Source organism: Heterodontus francisci, chromosome 3 (genome assembly GCF_036365525.1).
Source record: "Heterodontus francisci isolate sHetFra1 chromosome 3, sHetFra1.hap1, whole genome shotgun sequence".
NCBI lineage: Eukaryota > Metazoa > Chordata > Chondrichthyes > Heterodontiformes > Heterodontidae > Heterodontus > Heterodontus francisci.
The window spans coordinates 38,199,967-38,216,997 of NC_090373.1; the positions used below are offsets into that span (position 1 = coordinate 38,199,967).

At 42.7% G+C, this 17,031-nt stretch overlaps 1 protein-coding gene across 6 annotated transcripts in view; it reads right to left on the reverse strand.

The window, feature by feature from the left end:
- The window catches only part of fbxo9 (F-box protein 9), a 136,124-nt gene that overhangs the window by 61,579 nt on the left and 57,514 nt on the right, over window positions 1-17,031 (reverse strand). For all 6 annotated transcript variants that reach the window (XM_068021353.1, XM_068021373.1, XM_068021363.1 and 3 more), the window contains one exon: window positions 10,942-11,041. In XM_068021353.1, coding sequence (XP_067877454.1) covers window positions 10,942-11,041 — 100 coding nt within the window. The remainder of the gene's footprint in view (window positions 1-10,941; window positions 11,042-17,031) is intronic.

Genomic DNA, 17,031 nt, shown 5'->3' on the forward strand with positions numbered 1-17,031 from the left:
TCGAATACGAGAGCAGGGAGGTTATGTTGGAACTGTATAACTCATTGGTTAGGCCTCAACTGGAGTACTGTTGTGCAGTTCTGGTCACCTCATTACAAAAAGGATGTAATTGCACTAGAGAGGGTACAGAGGAGATTTACGAGGATATTGCCAGGACTGGAAAAATGCTGCTATGAGGGAAGATTGGATAGGCTGGAGTTGTTGTCCTTGGAACAGAGAAGGCTGAAGGGAGATTTGATTGAAATGTACAAAATTTTGAGGGGTCTGGATAGAGTGGAGGTGAAGGGTCTAGTGACGAGGGGGCATAAATTTAAAGTGATTGGTAGAAACATTAGAGGGGGGGGGGGGGGGGTGGTGAGGAAAAACATTTTCACCCAGAGGGTGGTGGGGGTCTGGAACTCACTGCCTGAAAGGGTAGTTGAGGCAGAGACCCTCAACTCATTCAAAAGGAGCCTATTCAAATGTCATAAGCTGCAGGGCTACGGTCCAAATGCTGAAAGATGGGATTAGAATAGGTGGATTGTTTTGTGGCTGGCACAGACACAATGGGCCGTGGCCTCTTCCTGTGCCTTAAATTTGCTATGAAACTATGTGTATTTACTGTTGAAATCAAACACAATTACCCAGGATAATATCACAACTTTTTAAGCATCAAAAATTTCAAAGCCCTGTTTCATCCTGCAACATCCTCGGTACAATAAGGGGATAGTGCTGATAAGATCACAGAAGACTTTAGATCATAATTTAATCTTGTCCCAACAACATAATCTTATCAGGTTCACCTCGCACATGGATTTTAGTATTTAACTAGTCAGTCTCCTGTGGCTTTGTACATGGGTGAGGGGGTCAGAGAGGGTTATAGGGTGGCAAATAATTGGACAATGACTGTACGGCTGTGGGTAAGGGAGAAAAGGAAGAAAGGCTGGGAAGGGGGAAAGAGAGGCCAGTGGGTGGGTATGCGGTGAAGACAGAGAGGCCAGGGAATGAGAGGTTAGAGTTGCGGGGGTGGGGGAGGGGAAAGAGGTTAGAGAGGCAGGGAAGGATGGAGGAGGAGGTTGGGGGAAAGAGGAAAAAGAGGCTTGTGGCAGGGGTGGGGGGGGGGGGGGCAGGGGGCCAGTGGTAGAGAGAGAGGCCAGGGAGGAGTGGGAGGAAATGTGAAGCCCGGATAGAGGGAGAAATAGGGCAGAGAAGGCAGGATGTACTAGAGCATGGTTAACCGACGTGTCGGGTTCGGGTCGCTCTTCCAGGTCCGACATTCGGGCTCAGGTTGGGTTGGACACAGTGGCAGTGCTGCCTTTTGGTCAGGGAGGGAAAGGGAAATAAGAGTCAGAGTCATTAATTTCCGGTAGTCGAGTCGGGTTGGGCTCAGGAAAAAAACCAAAGGACTCGGGCCCGGGTTGGGCTTAAATATAACTGAGCAGGCCTTTAGGATGTACACCCTTCTGCAGAAAATGTACTGCTACTGCACCACCTGTTGGCCAATTCTTGCAGTTGTCAAGATGTTTCAGTAGATTGACAGGCACATAACATCAGGTGGCATATTGTTACAGCCACAGCATCACCTATGGTTGCATTACCATTAGGGTAGTGAGAGAACTCTCCATTTTTAATATACAATAGAAAACGCACACTGAGATATACACAAGTTTTTACTATGTTGCAGTGTAGCGCAAACCAGCGGAAGAGTGAGTGACTGCAAATGTGTGTCAGCTCTGGCTCAGTTGGTAGCACGCTTGTCTCTGAGTCAGAGGTTACGGACTCAAGTCCCACTCCAGGACTTGAGACAAAAATCAAAGATTGCACTGCAGTACAGTCCTGAAGGAATGCTGCGCCATCAGAGGTGCCATCTTGCGGATGAGATGTTAAACTCTGTCCTCTCAGGTGGATGTAAAAAAATCCCACAGCATCCATGGCACTATTTTGAACAGAAGAGGCGTTATCCCTGGTGTCCTGGCCAATATTTATCCCTCAATCAGCATCATGAAATAAATAAATTATCTGTTCATCATCACACTGCTGTTTGTGGGAGCTTGCTGTATGCAATTTGGCTGCTGCGTTTCCTACCTTACACAGTGACCACACTTAAAAGTAGCTCATTGGCTATAAAGTGCTTTCGGATATCCTGAGATCATGAAAGGCACTACATAAAAGCAAATCTTTCTTTTTCGGAAGCAATCAGCTCAGCAGCTAGGTATGTTTAGTTTAGTTTAGAGATACAGCACTGAAACAGGCCCTTTGGCCCACCGAGTCTGTGCCGACCATCAACCACCCATTTATACTAATCCTACACTAATCCCATATTCCTACCACATCCCCACCTGTCCCTATATTTCCCTACCACCTACCTATACTAGGGGCAATTTATAACGGCCAATTTACCTACCAACCTGCAAGTCTTTGGGCTTGTGGGAGGAAACCGGAGCACCCGGAGGAAACCCACGCAGACACAGGGAGAACTTGCAAACTCCACACAGGCAGTACCCAGAATTGAACCCGGGTCGCTGGAGCTGTGAGGCTGCGGTGCTAACCACTGCGCCGCCCACCTCCACAAACAGATCATGATAGAAGGCAAGATCAGAAAATGCCAAAGCAAATAGCAATTGGGTCCTTTAGCAACTCAAAAGACAGACAAGTTACTTTTTACATTAGTTCTTTGTAGGAACTAAAATAGCAAGACAAAGGAGTTACTTTCTAAGTCTAAACAAAACAAACACTAATGCGATGAGAGTTTGTAAACAGCATATGTTATTGCTCGCATTTGCTATTTTCATCAGACTTCTATCATCCAGTTTTAAAAAATTTTATCTGATGATGGAATAAAAATACCGGTTAATGTTAACATCAAGTCTATAATTCAAGAGCACATTGTGAGTTGCTTGCTTTCACACATCAGTTACACAGTGTGCGTTATACCATGATGAAATAAGTTTTTTGAAATTACAAAAGTTGGGACAGTCAATAGGAGAATAAGGATCAGCATACTGACTCTATCTAGTGACCAGTAAGTGGAGTAATTTAACTTTCCTGGTAGGATGTCATTACTGTAATTGAAAATATCCTCAAAATTTCAGTTTGACATTGATCTACAGTTAGATCTTGGATAGGTGATTTTATACTTCAGATATAGGAAGTACACACCAATGGTAGATAATTGTTTTTATGATTTCTTTAAACAGGCCAGCACCACACAAGTAATTAAAGTACTCTAAAAAATGGCCACAAGATGGAGTCAGTGTTTTTTTTTAGAAAACATTTGTAACTTATTTTTTTTTTTAAGGCCATGAAAAGGTCATTAGATGCAACAATTCTTTGAAGATTTAACTACCTATCTTTTTACTTATTTATCATTTGGGTGAAAAACTTACACCCAGCTTCTCAATTTCAATTTTCTAATTTATTCTTCTGTTAATGCAATGTCTCTTTTACCTCGTTTTTGTTGCAGTTAAACACTATGCGACCAGTACAGCAGACTACGAAAGGTCATCGACATGAAACATTAACGCTATTTCTCTCTCCATAGATGATGTCTGACCAGCTGAGTATTTTCAGCATTTTATGTTTTTATTCCTCATTATGTGTCCTGCCTTCACTTGCAAACTTGAGAGGATTTTTCTTATGATTACCAACTCTTGCCTAAAGCATAACGTTTAAAAAGAAAATAGGGTTCCAAGAATGAATCCTGCAGTAACCTTGATTCCAACATATTTTCAGCCTGAAATCTTCCCACCTATGTTTATTCTCGAATTCCTGTATTTAACCCAATTTTCTATCCCGCACCAAAATTTATTTCCTATTTCTTGACTCTTTACCATAGCCATTAATCTCGAGTCTTGTTGAAAACATTTTGCAAAATTCAAGTATATGTCAACTATATTTTCTCTCCACCAGATCAGTGATATCTTCAAAATAAAACTTCCCGGATAGTTAAACATGGCCATTCTTTCCTAAATACACGTGAATCATCTTTTAACCATTCATGTTCTTCCAATAGGCGTTACATCTCCAAATAATTTCCAAATACTTTCATCAAGACTGTTAAGCATGTTGGCTTATAGTTTCCTGATGTGTCTCCTTTAAAACAGCGGAGCTAATTTTGCTATTTGCCACTAGAATTTCTCTTGAATTTCTCAAACTGAAAATGCTAACCTTTTGGTACAAGGTTGCCTGGACCAGATACTTAGGGCTCAATCCTAATTCCCGAATACAGGTGGATTGGATGAGAGAGGATAAAACACAAAAAACCTGAAACAGAAACCCAACCCACCCTGAAACCAGCCACTTCCAGTTTTAACAGAGGCGAAATGACAAGTGGGTGACCAATCTGCTTCCGGGAAGGCAGGTTGGTCATTTAAATATTATGATGAGGCTGCCTGCCTTCATTTTAATAGTCATTCGATTTTTAATTCATATGGCTTGGTTTCCCAGGCCTCGGGCAATTTGGCAGTTGCAAGTAGGGCTGAATCCATGACGCAAGTGTCTTTACAGCACTGCTTATGAGCCAGGAAGAGCAGGAGCGTTTCTGGCAAGTTACCCTGTGAACGCCACCTCCATCTATCCCCCCCACCTCCTGACCATCATCAGAAACCCCCACCATCACTCCGAACACACGCACCCCCGCAATTTTCAACATACCCCCACATGGTCTAATCCGTTGTCGCTTTCTGAGGCAGGCTACCTTCCCAACAGGCCTCCTGCCAGTCAACCAAGCCAAGCCATCGCTGGGCAGGAAACCAACAGAAACAATTTAAGAGAGCCAAGCAGTTAAAAACTGCAGGACATTCGTGAAATCCTTTCTTCTGGGTTGCCTGACCACATAATGGCTCCAACACGGAATATGCCTCTGAGCTAAAATCCAGACCTTAATCTTTTATAATCATAGACTTCAGTATTTGCATGGAAGGAGAGCTTAAGCAAAGACAGTGCCAGAAAACTTCTGGGGATCTGAAATTGGCTTATAGTACAAGATACTCTAAGACGACAATAATGGTACCTTGGGGGAGGGAAAACGGAGGTGCATAAGCTTTACAGACAGAATGGTCTTCAACTAAATGGAACCAGTATCGGTGTCCTAAAGGTAGGGTAAATAGAACAATGAAGGAAGATAAACTAAGTAGATAATAGGAAGGGCTGCACCATGGAACAAGTGATCATCGAGGGTGAAAAAGCATATTTGCCATATAAATACCGTGGCTACAAGAGCAGGTCAGAGGCTAGGAATCCTACTGCGAATAACTCACCTCCTGATTCCCCAAAGCCTGCCCACCATCTACAAGGCACAAGTCAGGACTGTTATGGAACTCTCCACTCACCTGGATGGGTGCAGCTCCAACAACACTCAAGAAACTTGACACCATCCAGAACAAAGCAGCCCGCTTGATTGGCACCCCATCCACATTCACTCCTTCCACCACCGACACACAGTGGCAGCAGTGTGTACCGTCTACAAGGTGCACTGCAGCAACGCACCAAGGCTCCTATACCACCTCGAAGTACAAGGGCAGCAGATGCATGGGAACACCATCACCTGCAAGTTCCCCTCCAAGTCACACACCATCCTGACTTGGAACTATGTCATCTTTCTTTCACTGTCGCTGGGTCAAAATCCTCAAACTCCCTTCCTAACAGCACTGTGGATGTACCTACCCCACATGGACTGCAGCAGTTCAAGGTGGCGGCTTCTCAAGGGCAATTGGGGATGGGCAATAAATACTGGCCTAGCCAGTGATGCCCACATCCCATGAATGAATAAAAAAAGGCAAGATTTAGTTCCTTAGAATTTATAGAACAGAAATAGGCTATTCAGCCCAAGTGGTCCAAACTGGTGTTCATACCTGACATGAGCCGAGTTAAAGAGGATTCTATTATTAGAGAGAGAGATAGCCTTTTTTTGAACTGCTGCCTTGACTTCGAAATAACTTGTTGCACCCAGGTTAAGAATATAATGAAGATGCTAGACAGGGGTAGTAAGCAACCTGAAGTTAAAGTTTATGTAAGGATGTTGAAGGAATTAGATGTTAGATAAAAAAGCAGGATCTCAAGGATAGTAATTTTAGGATTACTCCTGCTGCAACATGCTGGGTCAGTCAGATTAGATGAATTAACATGTGACTTGCCAAGTGGTGCAGAAGGGAGGGTTTCCGATATCTCAGGCAGTTGGATATGTTCTGAGACAGCAGATGCTTTACAGACAGGATGGCCCTCACCTTGACGAAACCAGTACAAATGTCCTCAAAGACAGGGTAAATACAGTAGTGAGGGAAGATTAAAACAGCAAGGTAAAAGAAATGTGCAAAGCGTTAGGGTTAAACTTTAAGAACTGGCACTAACTTGAATAAGAGGACATGCTGTTGTAGCCTTGATGGAAATTAGGTTTCAGCCAGGTTTCAAAATATTTCAAACAGAATTTTCATAAGACACAAGTAAAGAATAAAGGAAGTAGATGCAACCTTGTTAATGAAGGACATAATTGCAATCAGAGAAAGGTAAGTTTATATTGATTGTGGTGCTCATAGTCTAGTAGAATTAAATTAATAATCCAGACTCATTACCATATCGGGAGCAACTGTAGACCATGAGATAGTGGGATACAAAATGAGGATATAGGAAACTTAGAGAGGTTTGTACTATTAATGGAGTTACAATATGGATCTCGAAGGGGGGCAAGCTTAATCTTGGGTGGTAGCATGAAACAGGCTACAGTGAATGGGTAGCCCTTTTTATACTGGATGATTTTCTTCCAACAATGACAATAAATTTCACCCCCTAAGGATCCCCATAAGGTAAAAGTTTGAGAGTCAACTTGAGAAAGGGAATGCATTCTAAACTACTTTACTGTCAGAAATTTGTGTGTCCAACAAGAAAGGATGCAACATTAGATCGGGATCTGTGTAATGCAGAAGGACAACTTAGTAAAAGGAAGTCAGGAGAACACTTCAAAGTCAAAGTTACAGATGTTGAACTGGAAGTTAGCTAATTTCAGTGCAATTAAAATGGAACCTAGCCCAGATTCACTGGTTGGAAAAAATGGGAAATTAAACACCAGCCAGCAGGAGATGTGAGATGGATAAGGCACAATATATTCTGGATTGAGGTAGAGTGGGTCCTGAGGCTCCATAGGTAAATATAAAGGTTGGAACAAAATAATGTTAAGAAAGATGCATATGATGAATATAGGGGGAATAATACAGAAGAGGACTATGATATATAAAATGTATAGAAGGAAACTAAAAGAACCTCAAAGGCTAGGAGCAAAAATATGATTAGCAGTTAACATCAAGGGCTTTTATAAGCACACAAGATTTAAAAAAATTCAAGATATGGTATCACTTAGAGACATCTTCTATTTGAAAATGAGGGAATACCAGTGATGCTTCATAAATATTTCAGCTCTGTTTTTGAAGTGGAAGTTAAAGGTTGGACTGTATATCTGAGGAGAATGTGGAACAGCCAATACTGAAGATAAATATTCAAAACAAATACAAAAACCTCACAGGACTGAAAACAAAAAACTCACCCAAGCCCTGATAGCTTATATCCGAGAAAACTGGAGGAGGTTGGGATGAGATAGAACAGATGCTAAATATAATTTTCCAAAAAGGCTAAGCCAGGAAATTATAGCATAACTAGGCTTAGCTCAGTTGTGCGTAATGTTTCAAAGATCATAATATGTGATGAAATTAGTGAACACTTAGAAGGGTAATGTGGGACAGTAAGCATGGTTTTGTAAAAATTGATTCATTGAATTCTTTGAGGAAGTCAGTGTATAGGAGATGTGGTTAATAGAAATATATAGATTTTCAGAAGGTGACTAATAACATGTCATATAAGAGACTAGTTACAAAGATGAAAGGGCTTGGTCGTAAACGGAATGTAGTCACAGATAGAAAGATGTTTGGGAGACAAAGTAAAGAGTAACCTTATGTGGATTTTTTTTTTTAGATTAAATCAATTGAGGAATCATGGCAAACTATGAAGAAGGACGCAGGCGCGAAAAGGCTGGTTATTTGAACGGACAGTTAGCAGCTGCAGTTCAGTGCAGAGAGATGCAAAGTCTGTTTAATGTGGAGAAATGTGAAATAACACATTTTGTGACAAAAAGAAAATTAAAGGAAATATATTCTAAATGGTCAGATTCCCAACACAGTAAATGGAAGGAAAGATTTAGGAAGAAAGTTGGAAGTGCAGGCTGAAAATGTCATTACAAAAGACAAATGGAATTCTGATTTTGTGCAGAGATACTGACTAAAAAGCAAGGAATTCATGTTGAGTCTGTCCAAGACTTTGGTAAGCTGCAGTTGGAGTAATGTATGTAGTTCTCAGCATCCCAGTACAAGAATGATTACAGAACCTGAAAAGGCACTTCAAAGGTTCACCAGCAAGAAACCAGCAATGAGAGATTATAGTCATAAGGAAAGGTAAAAAAATCTGAGTTTTTTTTCCCACTTGAAGAGCGAAGATTAAGGAGAGAAGAGGTTATCAAAAATATAAAAAATGACATTGCGAGGGTCAACAGAGCAAGATCGCTTCCATAGGAACAAAGGACATTGATTAGCAAATCAGTAATGGGAAGTCATTGACTCAGGATTATCACTAGAAAAACAAGGGGGAAGTTAAAAGAGTAGGTAGTTTCATTTGAAGAGCTAGCACCAGTACGTGTGAAGGATCAAATTGCCTCCTCTGTGCTCTTACTTCTATGGCATACACCATGAAGGTCCTAGGTTTAATTCCCAGTCTGTACTGAGTTTGCTTCAACTGTGGTACTTGCCTCAGTCAAATAGCCTTGGCCAAGGCCCACACATGAACAATAGCTACATACAAGATATTGCTGGAATGACAGCACTTATGGAATCACAATCTAGCTTGAATTTTCACAACAGGATGGGAGAAAATTGGAGGGGGGAGCGTAGGGGCCAAAACATTCTGGAACACTAGCTTAAGTAGAAAAAAATTATTTTGTACATCATTTTTGCAACAGACCACCCAGTTAAATCAGGAAGTGTTCATGTAATAAAAGTGCCAGTCCAGAGACAAAACAGAGAAAACAGGAGTAGGCCATTCAGTTCCTCGTGCCTGTTCTGCCAATCAATTACATCAGGGTTGATCTATACCTCAACTCTATTTACCTGCCTTTGATTAATCTCTTCTTACACTTATTCAGTTTTGAAAATATCAATTGACCAAGCAGCCACAGCCCCCTGGCGGAGAAAATTCCACATTTCCAGTACCCTTTGTGTGGAAAAAGTGCTTCTTAAATTCACTTCTGAATGGCTGAGCTCTAATTTTAAGATTGCGCCCCCTTGTTCTGGATTTCCTCACGCTAGGAAATAGTTACTCTGTATCAACTCCATCAGATCCTTTTAAACACCATAATTGGATCACCTCTCGTCTTTCCAAAAGCAAGGAATTACAACCAAGGTTCATGAAACTTGTCCACATGATTTAACCTTTTAAGCCCCAGTATAATTCTGATAAAATTTCACTGTACCCATCCCTCCCCTCCCCCACCAAGGCCAATGCATGCTTCATGTGGTAGTGCCTAGAACTGAACACAATAGTCCAAGTGGGGTCTGATCAAGGCTTTGTGCGACTGAAGCATAGCTTCCTTCTCTTTGTATTCCAAATCTCGAGATAAAGGCCAACATTCCATTTGCCTTTTTGAATATTTTCTACCTGCGTACTAGCTTTTAGCGACTTGTGAACCTAGACAAATCCCTATCCTCCCCCAGTTTTTGGTGTCCAGCCTTCAAGAAAAATTTTGATCTATCATTCTTGAATCAGAGCGGTTTAACTCACACTTCCCCAAATTAAACTCCAACCGTCACAGTTTTGTTCAATTACTTAATCTATTTTTCGTCTCTTTATAATTTCCTGCTCCCACCTACAGAACTTACGGTGCCTTTGAATTTACTGTGATTTGAAGCCTCTTAGCGGGAAATGATCAAAGCTCCATAAACCGGTTACTTCACATATCCATTTAGTTTATTGTAGTATTTTTCACAAGGAAAGAAAACATGAAAAAAAACCTAAGGAACAAATTGGTAGTTAAATGAAAGTTGAGTTTCCCCATCATTGGTAATTAAATGGCAGAGAGCAATACTGCACTGTTCAGTAATTTATAAACTTGTTGCAGTGTCATAGCAAGCTGCATGCAAGCCACCCTTAACTTCAACCTTCCTGTCTCTGAGATGGAAATAACTTGAGTAGAAAATAGTATTCGGCTTAAAATGTTTTCATAAAAAAAGTGCAACGAAGTTCAAGTAAGTTAATATGGTAATTGTAAAAAAAAAGGTCTGCAAAAAAGGTCAGATTTTTTTAAAATTCATTTGTGGGATGTGGGTGTCATTGGCTGGGCCAGAATTTATTACCCTCATTTTCCTTGAACTGAATGGCTTGCTAGGCCATTTCAGAGGGTATTTAAGTGTCTGTGGGTCTGGAGTGACATGTAGGCCAGACCAGGTAAGGATGGCCTTCCTTAAAGGGTTTTTACAACGATGGTTTCATAGTCACCATTAGACAAGCTTTAATTCCAGATTTATTAACCGAGTTCAAATTTCACCATCCGACATGGTGGGATTCGAACCCATGTCCCCAGAGCATTAGCCTGAGCTCTGGGTTACTAGTCTAGTGACATTACCACTATGCCACTGCCTCTCCCACCTCTAAGCACCATTCACCTTTAAGTGCATGCTAACTCCTTACAGTACTAAATTATTCTCTGGCTTTACTTTTCCCCTAGCCCTTTTGAATACCTGGTAGGCTTTCATTCCACGATCAATTTAATGTACAGTAAATACACTGCATAAAGCAAATGTTACATCATTTTGTTTAATCAAATTCTTTGACCATATATGCAAGTAGTCAAAAATAGTTACTGAAGAAAAACACCACTATTTTTCACCCTGAATCACCAGAATAGAGTCTGAGCAGTAATTTTTCACATACTAAGCTTTGCCAGTTCCATCACTTTCGGGAGAATGGACATAGTTGATCCTGAATTCAATGTCAGGTACAAGGTGCATGGCCCTCCGATAGTATTTGATGGCTGAAATTAAAAAGGATATTATCAACAACTAGATCATCAGCATAGCATCCTTTTATTAAGTTAACACTGGATACAATTTGAAACCAGTGAATTTTCTTTTTTGCAACCAACATCACAACTAACAGAATCATAAAAAACTACGGAATGACAAATTCTACCTCTTCCCCAATATTGAGACACAATAGCTATTGTGGGGATGTATTAAAGGATGTACACAATTATAAAAAATATCAAAATGAGATTTAAATGAGCATCCAAGAATTACACTAATGTACAATTTAAATAAAATAAGGCAATTGCCACATAGGTTTATCATTTAATTATTATTTTGAAAGTAATAGAGTTTTTTTTACACTGTGCGGCGGCGCGGCGGCACAGTGGTTAGCACCGCAGCCTCACAGCTCCAGCAACCCGGGTTCAATTCTGGGTACTGCCTGTGTGGAGTTTGCAAGTTCTCCCTGTGTCTGCGTGGGTTTCCTCCGGGTGCTCCGGTTTCCTCCCACATGCCAAAGACTTGCAGGTTGATAGGTTAATTGACCATTATAAAAATTGCCCCTAGTATAGGTAGGTGGTAGGGAAATATAGGGACAGGTGGGGATGTGGTAGGAATATGGGATTAGTGTAGGATTAGTATAAAAATGGGTGGCTGATGGTCGGCACAGACTCGGTGGGCCGAAGGGCCTGTTTCAGTGCTGTATCTCTCTAAAAACTGTAAAAAAAAAATTATACTTTAGCCACCCATATTATCCGATTGGCTAAGTTTGCTGACAACGTCACCACTAGGTGGCGCTGCAGTGGCACATGCGCAAATGCAGCCTGTGCCACTAAAACGTCACATTCTGTGACGTCAGGCAGCTGCCAGGATTAAAGATGGCACTGCTCAAATAATCACACGATGGCAACCTAAACACATGGCAGCACACAATGGCTGGAGTGGAGGGAGGGAGGGAGCGGGCGGGGAGGGAGGGAGCGGGCCGGGGAGGGGGGTGTTAGCAGGCAGGTGACAGGGGTCGGAAGCGGGGGGGGGGGGTGGGGGGGTGGGGGAAGGAGGAGAGCGCACCCGCCACCAGCAAGGTCTTCGGCCGCGCTCTCCCCGCACCCACTCCCCAGAAACCCCCCTCCCCACCCCTGCTCTCTCCGGCCCAGATCCCCCACCATCTGCCCAAGTTACGTGATGATGTCATCTGCGCATGCGCCAACCAGTCCTGGCACTAAGGAACGCAGCGCATGCGCAGAGGATAGGAACCAATCTGCGGATGTGCGCAAATTGGTACAGTCGGATGACGTAAGCTGCCGGCTGTGTTGTCAGTAATCACTTTGTAATCCAATATGCTGTACTATCAATTTACAGCATCAGAAAATATTAGGGTCCCTCTGCAATCACCTTTTTACTCTCCACTTATCATTGAGCATTTTTCTTGATCGTTGCTTTAAAACAAATGCAATGTACTTCACATCAATTTATTATGGGTGAAGGTCAGTTTCTTGGCACCCAGAGAAATTACTTCTACTTTAATAATGACCACAATTGAAATTCACAGAATCACAGAATTGTTACAGCACAGAAGGAGGCTGTTCGGCCCATCATGTCCGCACCAGCTCTCTGAAAGAGCAATTCACTCAGTCCCATTCCCCTGCCTTCTCCACATAACCCTGTACATTCTTCCTTTTCATATAACTGTCTAATTCCCTTTTGAATGCTTCAATTGAACCTGTCTCCACCACACTCTCAGGCAGTGCATTCCAGACCTTAACCACTCGCAGCATGAAAAAGTTTTCCTCATGAAATTCCCCAAATTGCTTTGCACAGTGATTTTGTTGTGCTGCAGGGTCTTTTATCACATGTATAGAGCATGATCCTGTACAAACAAATTGGTGTGATGGAATTTCCACTCCTTCAAAGTTCTATTCTTTTCAAGGTATTTGTTCCATCAAAAGCACAACCATTTTGAAAAGCAGCTATTAAACTTTTCTCCAAAAAAAAAGCATAGGCAAAAGAAATCGAAATATTCTCAAAATCTGAAATGTGATATGGTCCATTCTTCAAAAATATTGTCTGAAACAATGTTCCTTTGCGCACTGGTATCAACACTGGTATTAAACATATTAGCAAACCAATGTGGACTCAGAAGATAATGTCTGACCAACTACCTTGGTTTTTTGAGGAAATGACAACCCAAGTATACTATTAAAAGCCCTATGACATGCTGTACCTTCCAAAAGGCCTCTGACAAAATTCAACATAAAATACAACCAAAGGTGTGGGAGCTCAGGATAAACCCTGAAGATGCTTGAGAAATTAGCTACAGGGTACAAAATGGCTCGGATTTCCCTTTCCGAATAGCGGCAAAAGTTGAGACATTGAGGGCAGCAACAGCACCGCAACTTCAGGTGATCTCACTTACTCCAAAACCTGGAAGTTGTGGTGCACCTTAATGGGTATCAGAGGAGTCCACGCTGATGGTTCCGCCATTCCGATGCTTAAAGCAGCAGGGACCAGTGGCGTGAGAATTTCACCTATTTACCCACAACTTTGGGAACTGGGCCGACCACCTGAAGGTGCTGGGGATATGGTATGGAAGGGCTGGGGCATGCGCCAAAACCTGGAAGGAACGAGTAGCCAGGGCACACCATAAACTGAGCATGTGGGTAAAAACCTGGTCATCAGGTGCGAGGCGCTCATATTGTTGCTGTATGTGGCGCAAGTCTGGCCCATACCCCACTCCTGCGCCGTGGCGGTCACCCAAGCCATTTTCCGCTTTATCTGGAGATCTAAAATGAATCGGGTCCGGAGGGACATGATGTTCAAACCTCTGGATAAGGACAGGAAAAATGTACCCAACATTGCCCTCATCCTGATGACCACCTTCGTGTGTGGCTGCATCAAGCTGTGCATACAGCCCCAGTACACAAACACCAAGTGTCACTATATGCTGAGGTTCTATTTGTCCCCGGTGTTGCAAAGGATGGGTCTGGTCACATTGCCGCGGAACGCTCCATCCAGTTGGACCGTGCCTTACCACCTATCCTTCGTGGGAAAGTTTCTGTGGGAAAACACCTTTGACCACCAATCCATCAGGCAGTGGTTTCCACAGAATGCCCTCAAGGCCCTACATGAAAAGGAGATTGTGGATCCTGTCGGATGGTTCCCTGAGCAGACTGCCAAAGTCATCTGGCAGAATGCCTCATCACCAGAACTTTCAAACAAGCACCAAGACGTAGCTTGGCTGGTGGTGAGAAGGGTTCTCCCCGTCAGATCCTTCCTGCACGCCCGAAGTCTCACCCCCTCCACATGCTGCCCTCAAGGTGGCTCTGGTGGGGAAGAGACAGTTGCCCACCTCCTTCTGGAATGTGTCTTTGCAAAGCAGGTGTGGAAAGAGATGCAGTGGTTTTTCTTGAGGTTCATTCCAAGCAGCTCTGTAACACAGGAGTCTGTGCTCTACGGGCTGTTACCAGGGACGCACACCGAGACAAACATCAACTGCTGCTGGAGGACCATCAATTCGGTAAAAGACGCTCTTTGGTCTCCCTGAAACTTGCTGGTCTTCCAGTGCAAAGAGCTGTCCACGACCGAGTGTTGCAGACTGGCACATTCCAAGGTCCAACACTACGTGCTGAGGGACACACTAAAGCTTGGAGCAGCCGCTGCAAAGGCTCAATGGGAAAAGACCACTGTGTAAGGTCCTCCCAAAGTGAATCGAGGGGCTGGACCCATGGGAAACCCCTCAGGCTGTATACACCAAATATGGGTTTGCTGTAAAATGTACATGGCATGTAAAATGGAATGGAAGGGTTGTGAGGCAACTCACTCCTGTATTGAAGAAAACTGATTTTCTTTGCACTTTTTGGAATGTCAACTTGGTGCTAGTTTGAACTCTTTTGTAATTTTTTCCCCCCAGATTTTTATGAATAAAGTATATTTTGGAAAAAAGATCGACCCACAACTTGCATGGATTTTTACATGCAAATTATGGCGCATAATCACAGGCGTAAGTCAGCAAAGCAGGACTAAAATCAGTGAAAAGGAAATCAGCCAGACAGGGTAGTAGAGATAAAAATATCAGCAATAAATTCACAGTTCTTTATGATTCACTGCCAAGATTGAAAGAAGGTCACAAAGTTTGGCTCCCCTGGCTCATCTTCACCTTCAACCTCCCGCCCCACTGCCACCTCCCACTCCCCTCGGCTCATTTAACATTTCAGTTCAATGTTTCCATCTCCACAAATGCTGCCTCACCTGCTGAGTATTTCCAACATACTGATTTTATTTCAGATTTCCAGCATCTGTAGCATTTTGCTTTTGTAAAGCTGGAAGAGGATTGTATTGTCAACACCGAATAGTTACTACAGCAAACAATAATTATATCTCTCTCTTTTCATGGGAGCAGGGAAGAGCAGAATAGTATGTAACATGCAGAAAGACCACCAAGCTGAAACTTTCACAAGATACCTGTAAAATCCACTTGTGGATAGCAGGTGAGGAGATCATCTTAATTGACTATATTCCCCTCCACGATGGCCAAATAATCTCCCTGTACTCACCGTCTATGCTAACATATGAATATGGTCACTTGGCTGAGGTATGGAACTGCTGTTGTACCCGTGGTAGCATACCCCAGCATGAATCACTGTCTTCAGGAGAGGAAGGGAGAAAAATGGAACAAAAACCCCCCAAAAGTCAATGATTAACTCAACACATACTCAGTTATGGTTCACTCAAGTTATATTTTAAGAAAATCAAAAAGCAGCACACCTAGGAGAGGGCTCTCAAACGCAGACTGGATGATCGCTTTGCATAATAACTCTGTTTAGTTGGCAAGTGTGACCCCAAGCTTCCTGTCGCCTATCATTTTAACTCTTCATCTTGCTCCCACTCTGACCATTTTGTCCTTGGCCTGCAACAGTGTTCCAATGAAGCTCAATGCGAGGCTCGAGGAACAGCACCTCATCTTTCGAATGGATGCAACATTGAGTTCAACAATTTGACATCATAACCTTTGCCCCCATTTTGTTCTGTGTTTTTTTTGTTGGTTTGTTTTTTCCCCCCTTGTTTCTTTCTTAATCCTTTTACTTTGCATTTGGCTGGCTGCTATCCTGCCATTCACACATTACCTAAACACGTATTTTGTTTCTTGACTTGCCCCATTACCACTTCTTTTGGCTTTGTGCCATTAAACTTTTTGTCATTTAACCTGTCCTGCCCTCCAACCTGTCACAGATCTTCCCTTTTGTTCTTCTTCCCACCCTCTCCCTTCAACTTGCTCAAAACTGATCACATTTCTAACTTTTCTCAGTTTTGATGAAAGGTCACAGACCTGAAATGTTAACTCTATTTCTCTCTCCACAGATGCTGCCAGACCTACTGAGTATTTCCAAGGAAGGGTATGGAGTTCGTTGACTTTTTTTTGAAAATAAAAAGTTATGAAAAATTACTTTGATAGATAGGAGCAGAAACACAAATGTTTCCATGGCTGAAAGAGAATTCCAGATCTGAGAGAATCTCTTTCAGGAGTCACGCATGACAGTCATATAAACAGAAATACACTGGGGACAGGACAAGCCAAAAGGGCTGAGCTATCTTGAGGGAAACCACTGCAATAAGTAGTTAAAAACCTCTGTCCCTGTTCTGCTACTACACTGATGTAGCTCTAATTGGTACCAGGAGAGGACAGTGAATGGTGCGTCATTTAGAAAATGAAGCCAGCATGCTCAAATACCTGGGCCAGATTTTATTCTGGCAATGGGGGGCCCCAGTGGCAGGCTGGAAGGTGGGGGAAACCCCGCCTTGGCTCTCTGGCAGATCCCCGTTGCTATTTAATGGCAGGCAGGCAAATAACTGCCTGCCGTTGGGGACACCGTCTCTTTAAGGGACGAGATCCTGCCTCAAGAGTTGCCGGCAATCAGAACGTCAGTATTTCTGCAGTACTGGCAGTGCCACCAGTAGCGATGGACATTGCCAGTACTGCAAGAGGTCCTGCAGTGTCGAAGAC